Source organism: Quercus suber, unplaced genomic scaffold (assembly GCF_002906115.3).
Source record: "Quercus suber isolate HL8 unplaced genomic scaffold, Cork oak 2.0 scaffold_107, whole genome shotgun sequence".
NCBI lineage: Eukaryota > Viridiplantae > Streptophyta > Magnoliopsida > Fagales > Fagaceae > Quercus > Quercus suber.
The window spans coordinates 16,254-28,615 of NW_027069572.1; the positions used below are offsets into that span (position 1 = coordinate 16,254).

Sequence of the window (12,362 nt, forward strand, 5' to 3'; positions counted from 1 at the left end):
AAATTTTTGCCGCATATACACTGTTCGATAAAGACAATTTTGCCCATGTTTGAGCTGCATTATTTGCTTCTCTAGAAACCCAGTTAACAGAGCAGTGAGTTTTTGATGAAGGGTACAAGAAATATTGGTGCAAATGCCCCTAATTCTCCTGGGAACTTGTTTTGAACAAACCAAGGAATCAACACTACTTTTAAAATCACTTTCTACATATATGGCTAAAGCTTCCAGATTTTTTTGCTAGAGGTACAGCCCACTTAATAGCTTTAGCCTTTGCCTAAAGGAGGATGGTGTTTACTCTTTTTGAGCAAGCAATTACCAGCTCCCCGCTTTAGTCTCTAGCAACCGCTGCAATGGAAGAGCATCCATCTTTGAACGTAACATCAACATTAATTTTGATCGAATCCCTTGGAGGGTTAGACCACCTTTGCAAGCACTTCGACAATTAGGGGCCACTTTGACTATCGATGAACGACTTGAACTCTGCTATGGACCTAGCAATTTTCTGTCAAAGCTTGTTAGGGTTGGGGACTATACCTTCAAAAACAGCTAGATTTCTGGCTTTCCAAATGGTATCACAAACAATAGTTCCAACTAAGAGTAAATCATCCCTCTTGTCACCATTAATATATTAGCTTCAATGGGGGGTTAAGGAATGCCCCAATGAGTTGGGAGAGGGAATTTATTCCCAAATTCTCTAACTTCAAGCCCCACTGACAATTAAACCAGACAGATCGAGCCCACAGGCAATAGACAAAAAGATGGAGGCAAGTTTCTTCATTAGCATTGCAGAGCGGACAAATGATTTCGCCATTATTAGTGAATCTTGCTAGAGTTGTTTTGGTAGGAAGATAGTCCACTGCTACACATTTTAAGCCTATCATGGATTTTTGACTTCCAAATGAGACCTCGTGTTGCATCTTGATTAGAGGGAGGACTAGTATTTCTGCACATCCAATATGCTGACTTGACTAAAAACTCACCATTGTTGGTGGAGGACCACATCTAGCAATCATTTTGATCATGTAGACGTAGTGGAATTTTCTGGATAAGCTTCATCGTAGCCTCATCAAAGAGATTCATAATTTTAGCAAGGTCCCAGGCTCCCTAATTAATTAACTGAGAAACCATAAGAGCATTATCAGGATTAGTCCATTCTTTAGGCCTTAGAATAAAGTTGGGGAGATCAATGATCCATGGATCTTCCTATATTCTGATAGAATTTCCATTTCCCACCAAAATGCGTGCACTATGGCTGATAAGATGTTTGATACTTTCAATGCTTCTCCATATCATTGATGGACTGCCCACTGTCTGATGATTTATCCAATTCCTCCTCACTTTGTATTTACCCCTCAAAACATTGACACATGGATAATCCTTCCCTGAAAGAATCTACCATCCAATTTTGGATAAGAGAGCTTGGTTGAACTCTCATGATCTTCTAAACCTAGCCACCTTCCTTTTGGGGCCAAGATATAAATGACCATGCCATAGGTGTCTAATAATACCTAGAGTTAGATTTTGGATTCCACCAAAACTGTTTGATGACAACATCCAACTGATCACAAAGATTTCTAGGGAATTGAATGGTTGACATTGTATAAGCTGGAATTGGTTAAGCAACCAATTTAATTAGGGAAGCAAATGTCTTACTTGTAATGGTTGACATTATATAATATGATTTTTTTTTTTCAAAATATGAATTATGATAATTATTAATGAGATGAGTTCAAGTTACACCTGGTGTAATTCTATAAGAGTTACACATTTTTTAAGCCGTAGATTTATAAAAGATCCAACGGATAAAAAAAAAACACCATTATCTATTACAACAATAAATACTTACCTAATTAATAGTCGTCTCATTATATCTTTTCTCATTAAATATTTCTTATGTCTCTTTCTCTCTCTCCTTATTAAGCCTTTCTTTCCATTTTCTTTGCAATTTCTCCTGCGTTTTTACTTTCTTAGTTTTTTTCTCCCTGAATATCACTTTCCTTATACTTGTTTTACAAAATGTTCAAACAAAAAGCTGCCATGAGAGTTTTGCCAACATTGCTTAAAAGCACACACACAACAAGGAGAAGGAGTCATCAAATTTGTACGAGGAAATGTTGGTCGAAAACAAGGCTGAGGTGGTAGACGCATTAAAAGCCTTGAACAAGTACAATCTGTTCTTGGTGGGAAGAATGGCCTAACAGTACCCTTGGTGAACAAAACCGATTGTCCAGAGTTGGGACTAGTGGGAAGCTTTTTAGCATCGTTAGAATTTTCCACCACGGCATCAGTTTTGGTGGTTCAACAGTATAATCCCTCTGCAAATCTTCATCCACTCGTGGAGGAACAAGCTTATTATGGTGAAACCTCTAGCATGCCTGATTCACCTCATGGGGCACCACCAGTGTAAACAGAGAGCTACTTGAATATACATATTCTTCCAAGAACACCCACTAGACCCGGGTGGTGTTTTACTTTTATTGATTTGATGTTACTTAAGGAAATGAGAGCACCCTCTATGCAGCTGTATGAAAACCATTCATGCCATGTGGGTGAGAGAATTGGCTAAGTTCGCAAGTCACTACTGCCATAGGTGTAAAAGGGTTTTAACGAGATCTACTATAATAAATGAAGCTGAGTAAGTCATGTACAGTAATCAGTGATCTTGTATCAAAAAAAAAAATCAGTGATCTCGAGGATTTTAAAAATTTTACTATATTAATCTTACAAACTTCTTTTTTTACCAAAAATTTATGTTCTAACTCAAATTCGAGTGAATTGGATGTAATCTGCACTACCTCAATGAAGAGGACTTTTGGAAAAGAAAGATTGAACAACACAACAACTATAATAAAACCAATGCAAATAGAATAAACAGCTTAGAAGTCGAAGAAACTTGCATTAACAAAATCTCCTTCCTCCGCTTACTCAAGAAACTTTGCAAAGATTGTTCCCTCATCATCAACAAATGAATTTGTAGGGAGTTGAACCTGGGGGCTGGGACCACTTATCTTCTACTATAGATTTTAACCAACTCTTCCACATTAGAAAGTTAGCAATTAAGACATTTAAGAAAGAACATATTATGATCAAAGCACCAATATTGCTCCTACAAATAATTGTATTATGTAATGAGTCTAATCACTCTACTAATAATATGATGTAACAGATGTTAACAAAGTTCTTTGAAAAATAAAAAATAAAAAAGCCTAATATTTGTCCAATTGAGATGCCTAATGCACATTAAAGAAATCTTAATATAGAGTTTTAAAGAGCAACCAATTGACAACAGAGTTAGCTTTTCCATGTAGAGAAATACTCTTTTGACCGAGCCCAACAAGGTTTTTTTTCGTTTGAAATGATTCTTATTATTCAATGATCACTTGAGTGGTGCCTAAAATCGTGAGAGAATTACTATTAAATTTATTCCATTAATATTTCCCCAGTTAAGAGAAATAAATTTACACTACAAAATGTCAATGCCTCAGGCGAGTATTAGGATTACTCCAGTGACATCAAACAAACAAAATGTCAATGCCTCAGGCGAGTATTAGGATTACTCCAGTGACATCAAACAAATATGGCCATATAAACATTAAATTTCATACAAAAACAATACAACTATTACAAAACTCAAAGGTGAGAGATTCTATGAGGAACTCTTGCATTGTTAGCACTAGTTATGAGAATTAAAATGATAGAGAGAGAACCCAAAGATGGAGAAGCAAAAGCTGTTAATAGCTTGGTTGTGGGACAAAATTTTGTATTTACAGATGCAGTAGTCTCAATGGATTTTGCCTCTACTGATCTTAAGGAAAAATGGGTTTTAGTTGCCTCTAAAGTTCTGCTAATAAATTCTGATCTTGACATATAGTCCTTCGGCAACACTATAAAACCCTTCATCAGCACATTTGGTCTACTACTATACCAATCCCTTGAAATGAATCCAGCCAGTCCCTCTATGAAAATAACCAGTTATCCAAAAAGTGCAACAGAATAGAGAACGTACTTTCGTATCATGGAAATACGCATAAAAGAAAATGCAATTCAAATAGTACACCCCAATAAGATCATCAGAAAAGCAATCAAATAGTAGATTCCAATTAGATCTCCTCATTTAGTTGTCTGATGCCATTTGCAACTCCTGCCATGAATATTTTTGCTTGAACATTTTGTAAAACAGATATAAGGAAAGTGATATTCAGGTTGAAAAAAACTAATAAAGTAGAAACGTAGGAGAAATTGCAAAGAAAAAAAGAAAGAAAGACTTAATAAGGAGAGAGAAAAAGAGATATAAGAAATATTTAATGATGGGAGAGATAATGAGGAGACTATTAATTAGGTAAGTATTTAATGTTATAATAGATAATGGTGTTTTGTTTTTATCTGTTGGATCTCTCATAAATCTACGACTTAAAAAATGTGTAATTCTTGTGGAGTTACACCAGGTGTAACTTAAACCTATCTCATTATTAATAGGCATTTTATTTATTTATTTTTTTAGAGAATCAATAGGCATTTTATTTTAATTTTGTTTGTGTGTAAAATTATATATTCTACCATTAAGCATTTATTACAATTTTATTTGCATATGGAACTATATACTCTACCGTTCAAAGAAAATATGATGCAATAAAATTCTAGTGGAGCTTTAAATATAAAACAACTTTTGAAGTGGTCAAAGTTGTCACTTACCAAATCTAAGCCCAAGCACTCTTTCTTTCGCTGAGGAGAGCTTATTTGTATTGGCTTACCTCTTCAAAAGTTGTACATAAATTAACAAGTTGACAAAGCTGGCAAAAAATTCTGCTAAATGATTTTTTAATGAGTTCAACTCTTTGAGAATCAATTCTTGTTTGAATCAATTAAAATATGTTGAGTAAGTTAACACTTGTTGATACCTATTTTTGCAACTTTTTTTTTTTACAAGCCCGACTTCCTTGTAGGCTCAATTCATGTATTATATTATCTTTTATTCTTTTAAGCATGGCCCAAGCCCATGTAACTATTGGGAAAAATTGAGAAAGTGTGGTTTGGAGGGTATGGGTCAGTTCTTTTTAGACCTGTTGCATGAGCCTAGCACATACGTGCTACCAAGTAGGCAAGGGACACTGGTAGTAACTTAGGCTCATGGAGGAGGTCTTGTACCTGAAATTTTCACCCCAAACAGCTTTTATACTCTAGGTGACTGTGGCCTAACTTTTTTGCTATACCATTTTTTGCCTAAAACACATAGCTGACTCTAAATAGCCGGCCTTGTCTGCTACAACAACCAAATACAATCTCCAACGACTTGCCATGTCTAGGAAACATTAGGCCATGAATTTAGGCTACTTTATTTCCCAAATTATGCAAAAAGCAAGGCATCCCTCATACCCAATTAAATCACATTTGACCATAACTTCTTTGATTCATACCTTAGGGTTCAAAGCCTCTTCTATTGAATAAAAACAATCACTTAGAGCACCATAAGTTCAATACAAAAGGCCTCAATCAGATTCAAAATCAACTAACCATGTTCTATCCACATACTTGAAGCTTCAAAGCAAAAGTCCATTCAGCCAGTAAACAATCTCACAATTCCAAAGCTTGAGAGTGGAAATATGGGTACAGGGGAACCTTCTCTCTCTTCCTCACAACCTCTCTCGATTTTCTCTTCTCAATGACTATGGGTCGAAATTTCAAACCTGTTGAACCATGTTTTACCCATAAAACTGAAACTTGAGAGCAAAAACCCACTGAACCAATAAACATTCTCACAATTCTGAACCTTAGGATACTTGAAACTTCAAAGCAAAAGTCCATTCAGCTAGTAAATAATCTCACAATTCCGAAACTTGGGGGTGAAAATATGGGTACAGGGGAACCTTCCCTCTCTTCCTCATAACCTCTTTCGATTTTCTCTTCTCAGTGATTATGGGTCGAAGTTTCAGACCTATTGAACCATGTTTTTTCCTATAGAGCTGAAACTTGAGAGCAAAAACCCACTGAGCCAGGAAACATTCTCACAATTCTGAACCTTAGGAATGGAAATATGGGTACAGGGGAACCTTCCCTCTCTTCCTTATAACCTCTTTCAATTTCCTCTTCTCGGTGACTGTGGGTCGAAGTTTCAAACCTGTTATATTTTTATATTTTTTCTACACTTTTGTTATTAGCATTTTGATTCTCTCTTGTCAAAGAACTATTAGCCTTTTGTTCATTATACATTTGAAATTTTGGATTTAATTCTTCACAATAAACACTTCTAAAGAATCCAAGAGGAGATTTAGGCTAATATCACATTTTTGGCCCTTGTTGGAAAAACGTCCCTGACAACACTTAATAAACACATTTGCGCAATTAAGTCTGTCAATTCAAACGACCCCTAACATTAGGGGAGTGGATCTAGACTTTGAAACATTAGAAGAAAAAAACAGAATGGCCCCAAGCTTAAGAGGTGTGATTTGCAATAATTTACTCTTTAATTTAAATTTGTATGCTTACCCTCAAGAATAAAAATCCTCTATCTTAGTACAATATGAATAACAAGTGATAAAGTATAGGGGAACATTCTTACAATTCTGAACCTTAGGGATGGAAATATGGGTATAGGGGAACCTTCCCTTTCTTCCTTATAACCTCTTTTAATTTTCTCTTCTCGGTGACTGTGGGTTAAAGTTTCAGACATGTTATATTTTTATGTTTTTTCTGCACTTTTGTTATTAGGATTTTGATTCTCTCTTGTCAAAGCACCATTAGCCTTTTGTTTATTATACATTTGAAATTTTGGGCTTGATTCTTCACAATAAACACTTCTAAAGAACCCAAGGGGAGATTTGGGCTAATATCACATTTTTGGCCCTTGTTGGAAAAACGTCCCTGACAACACTTAATAAACACATTTGCACAGTTAAGTCTGTCAATTCAAACGACCCCTAACATTAGGGGAGTGGATCTAGACTTTGAAAAAAAAAAAAAAAAAAACCAGAATGGCCCCAAACTTAAGAGGTGTGATTTGCAATAATTTACTCTTTAATTTAAATTTGTATGCTTACCCTCAAGAATAAAAATCCTCTATCTTAGGACAATATGAATAATAAGTGATAAAGTACGTAGCACAAAGAAACTTCATTCTCATAACTCATAAGCACAACCCCACTTTTCTCAATGACAACGACGACGACGATAACAACAACAACAAAAAAAATAATGTAAAATTTTGCAGCAGTTATTTAGTATATGTTTTATTCAAGTAACTATTTTTTTGACACATACATACATGTGCCTTGGTACTTGAAACATATCAGTTTCTTATTGCAAATTTGGGAACACATAATTCCTCTCCATAATTCATGGACAAAAGGTGATGACATAGTCGGGTGCACCTGAGCAGGTAAATGTGCTGTTTTTATCATCATAAGCATAACTATAAGCTTGAGAACATTGTTGCTCAAAGATACGAGAATAGTTTGTGGGTGGACATGTTTCAGGGGTGTTAAATGCACCAGTGCAACAGTACTGTGGTTGATTGAAAGCAGTACAAGCGCTCTTGCAAGCAAGCACACTCCCATCAGACCCTTTCACTTGCAACTCTGCTGGGCAAACTGCGTTCACGTTGGCTGGACAGCTTGAGGCTTTGCAATCACCAGTGCCGCCTTTTGTGGCTACCGAAACAGGCAAGTTGAAGCCATCTACAAGGCTAACATCGTAATAGTCCATCCCACCATTGGCTGCTATGTTGATTTCTACTAAAGAAGCTGGCGGGACCGCACCATTTCCGTTGCATGCAACTTGACCAGTGCCACAATCAGCAGTCTCGCAAGTGAACTTTCCTGCGTTGGTTGAGCATCGGGTTCGGGCCAGAACCGGCCTTTCCATGGAGCTTGAACATCCAGTGTTAAGGATGCTTTGGATGCTAACTCAAATCCAGTATTTGATAGTTGTGGTTTTTGATCCGAAGTTAGGGTTCCGGGCCAAATGGTTCTTGGACAGTTGTTTGTGAAAGTTATTTTAGCAGAATGAGCACCTGCATGCAAGTAAACCAAACGCTTTTGAAGATGAAAAACGAAACATATCTTGTAACCAGTTTGTAATTATGAACCACTAAATTATTTTTATTCTGTTTGTAAGTATTACATTAGTCGACCAAGACCTGACTCAGGCTTATAACCGTAAGTATTAATCATATTAGGCAATTGAAAGGTGTCTATATAAATTTAAAAAAAAAAAAAAAAATCATCGATGATATAAATATGCATGAAATCTAGCACTTGCCCTCAATGTGACCTGTTCATTAGAGGTAGAATCCACAATGGATTATTAGAAGAGATCAAGAGAGAAGATCGAGTGTCCAGCACATAAAATCTAAAAATGTGTTTCATGTGAAACATTAGTGAATATAGTAATGAAAGCTTAATCCGTGGGGTTCAAGGCTTTATTGTATAGCCGATATAATTGTTGCCGCAACCTAAAGTTTTGTGATTAAAAAAAAAAATACTGACAAAAGCAATGTGGTAATGCATATCAGAAGTAGATAGTGATCGAGACATACCAGATAAGAAAAAGAAGGCCAAGGTAAGGCCGTATAGTGCCAGGGTTTTCATCATTGTTGCTTAATTTGGTGGTAACAAGTATATACGATCAATGATGAACTTGGGTTTGGTATGGCTTGGTGCTAATCCAATGAACTTTGAGTGGTATATATAGTGGTTTATACACCGAATCAAAGGCGAAACATGCGGAAAATTGGACTTGGATTTTCTAGAAATTCTTATTGACCCACTTGGTAGTTATTTTCCATACGGGTCGCAACTGCTACTGTGAAGGAAAGAGACTGATACATGTGTCAGTATTTGGTAAGGGAAGCAGTGTGAATTAGTCGTTTACAAAACGGGTTTTCAAATGTAATAGTAGTATGACTGTTATGTTCAATGTACTTTTGTATTCCAAAATTTACAACGTGTGAGGTAGAGACGAAGCATCCAGTCTAGTACACCATTACCATGACTAAAAGGTTACGTATAGATTTACGACTTAGGAAATTTGAGGACAACCCTATCCAAACTGTAAGTTGTGCCAAAACTAATTTGTCTGAGATTTCAACATGGGAATGGTTTGATGCTTTGAACTTATTAAGGCGGCTGGAGTTATTTACGGGTCGTAGGGCTGCAAATGTAGCCAATTCGTAGGGCATCTAAATTATCTAATTCCGGTGTAGGTTCCGTTTCTTTTCCTTCGGCCAAAATATAGTGCCATGATTATTATTTTTTTGGAGAAATTACAATTTACCCACCTGTGATTTGGCCGAAATTCAAGTTACCTACTTGTAGTTTGAAATTTGATATTTTACTCACCTGAGGTTAGTTCAGATAGGATTATAAGATTCTGTAACTCACATCTATTAAAAATATGGCTAAATGTATAATTTTACTTTCTTTTATATCTCTCTCCTCCAAAAATACTAAAAATATAAAAATATAATATCAAATAAGATCAAAAAGATGTTGGTAAAGTTTTTTTTAAAAAAAAAATTATATACAACTACATGAAGTCTTGCTTCATCATTGATTTACTGGGTTGTATGCACTAATATACTCCTTAACGTGCTGTTGTCACTCCTTTGTATATGTTCAAAATATATTGAATTTCTCGTTGATTTGTTTCGTTTCTGGTTAAGTTTTAGAGTGACTCTATAGTTCCAATACTAGATTAAAGTAGTATATCTACAGGATTTATGATCATAAATTTGAAACTTGTTTCAAGAGACAACTAGGAATCTTTAAAGGAGTGGGCACAGCTGCTTTGAAGGACACCCCTCCAATGGCTAGAGAACAATATTGAACACAACGCCAAATATAATTGCTTGTGATTGAAAAGCATTGTGTAGTTTTGTCTTTTAATTTGTTGATAATGTTTGCAGCTACTAATCCTATTTTGCTAAGTAATCCATTGATCGAGTGTTCATACCATACATCCTTTCAATTGAGAAGCATGTGTTTCTTGAAGTGCATGTGTCACTGGCCCACTGCTTACAACCTTTCTTTCGGCCTTCATTTATTTCTGAGTATCCAATCCGCACAGAAAATGTAAATCATTAATCATTGGTACCTTGGTACATTGATTTGCTTGTAGGAAGTTTGTTTGTGGACTCAACCAAAGAATGAGAGTGGACTTTAGCTTAGGCAAAGGAAGCTTTTCTTTCAATTTTTTTTTTCAAAACCTTACCAACATCTTTTTGATCTTATTTGATCTTACAATCTTATGTTTTTTTTTTTTTTTTTTTTTTTTTGGAGGAGAGAGACATAAAAGTATAACAAAATTATATATTTAACCCTGTTTTTAACAGAGTGGGTTATGTAACCCTAACTGAACTAACCTCAAGTAAGTAAAATGTCAAATTTCAAATTACAGGTAGATAATTTAAATTTCCACCAAATCATAGATGAGTAAGTTATAATTTGCCCTATATATTTATTCTTTCTCTTTTCTTTATTAGCCCTCTCTCCTCTCTATCAGGTGACCATTCTCTCTCTCTCATACCAGTGTTTCTTCCTCTCGTCCCTTTCTCTCCAACTTAAAAACTCTCTCAATCTTTTGCATGTGGACATATACTTTTATATTTTATTTTATTTTTTAAATGTCAATAATTTCAATTCATTCTAATCTGAAGTTAATGCAAGTTTCAATCTTCGAAATAACTCTGTGTGTGATGAGATTTATGCATTTGAGAATCTGTTAATTTTCAATTTTCAATTTTCAATTTTTTTCGCTGATTGGAAAACGTATCAATCTTGAATTAGAATAAACCGAAAGTGAATGCTAGTTTCTATTATGAATAAAGGGATAAAAAATGGTAGAAATACTTATCACAATTGCAATGCATAGCTACAAGAAAAAAAAAATTTACAATTTAAATTGAATAGCATATATCTATCAGGGCCGCGTAATACAGCACATGGTCCATTGAGAGCAAATGACTTACTTTTTTTGATGAACTGGAAACTTTTTATACAAAAGCAAAACTAATTATAAGGAGAGCAAATTAGCCTCCGATCTAATTACAGATACAAGGCAGGGAGAGCCATTGTCCAAATCAAAAGAAGCATATACACGGCAAAATTTGCAGAAAAGCATCTGTTTGAAAAAAAAAAAAAAAAAACTAGAAAAAAAGCATGCGGTTGATAAATTTTAGTAAGTTAGACTTTTTTTTTTTTTTTTTATATAAAAGTGGAACTCGAGTCTATGAAACTCGAGTTCCAAGATTTTTCACAAGGAACTCAAGTTTACGAAACTCAAGTTCTGTTCAAATGGAAGTCAAGTTTCCTAGACTTGATTTCCACGTTTTTTTCTTGGTCCATCTCAGACTTCACGCAAGAGGGAATTGGTTGAAAATCGAGTTTGTTAAACTTGATTTCCAAAAACAGTCCAACTTACTAATATATTTCGTCCACATGCTATGCACCAAAATTTTTTCTAAAAAGTTAGTATTTGGCAAATTTTTGCCGCATATACACTGTTCGATAAAGACAATTTTGCCCATGTTTGAGCTGCATTATTTGCTTCTCTAGAAACCCAATTAACAGAGCAGTGAGTTTTGATGAAGGGTACAAGAAATATTGGTGCAAATGCCCCTAATTCTCCTGGGAACTTGTTTTGAACAAACCAAGGAATCAACACTACTTTTAAAATCACTTTCTACATATATGGCTAAAGCTTCCAGATTTTTTTGCTAGAGGTACAGCCCACTTAATAGCTTTAGCCTTTGCCTAAAGGAGGATGGTGTTTACTCTTTTTGAGCAAGCAATTACCAGCTCCCCGCTTTAGTCTCTAGCAACCGCTGCGATGGAAGAGCATCCATCTTTGAACGTAACATCAACATTAATTTTGATCGAATCCCTTGGAGGGTTAGACCACCTTTGCAAGCACTTCGACAATTAGGGGCCACTTTGACTGTCGATGAACGACTTGAACTCTGCTATGGACCTAGCAATTTTCTGTCAAAGCTTGTTAGGGTTGGGGACTATACCTTCAAAAACAGCTAGATTTCTGGCTTTCCAAATGGTATCACAAACAACAGTTCCAAATAAGAGTAAATCATCCCTCTTGTCACCATTAATATATTAGCTTCAATGGGGGGTTAAGGAATGCCCCAATGAGTTGGGAGAGGGAATTTATTCCCAAATTCTCTAACTTCAAGCCCCACTGACAATTAAACCAGACAGATCGAGCCCACAGGCAATAGACAAAAAGATGGAGGCAAGTTTCTTCATTAGCATTGCAGAGCGGACAAATGATATCGCCATTATTAGTGAATCTTGCTAGAGTTGTTTTGGTAGGAAGATAGTCCACTGCTACACATTTTAAGCCTATCATGGATTTTGACT

General features: G+C 35.5%; 1 protein-coding gene across 1 annotated transcript; it reads right to left on the bottom strand.

Moving 5' to 3' along the window:
- Window positions 1-7,186: 7,186 nt before the first annotated feature.
- On the bottom strand, window positions 7,187-8,666 carry LOC136068292 (thaumatin-like protein 1). Its single transcript, XM_065775234.1, is given in 3 exon segments — window positions 7,187-7,838; window positions 7,841-8,005; window positions 8,531-8,666. Coding segments are annotated over 3 exon segments (729 nt in total). The 5' UTR covers window positions 8,586-8,666; the 3' UTR covers window positions 7,187-7,329.
- Between the last annotated feature and the right edge of the window lie 3,696 nt (window positions 8,667-12,362).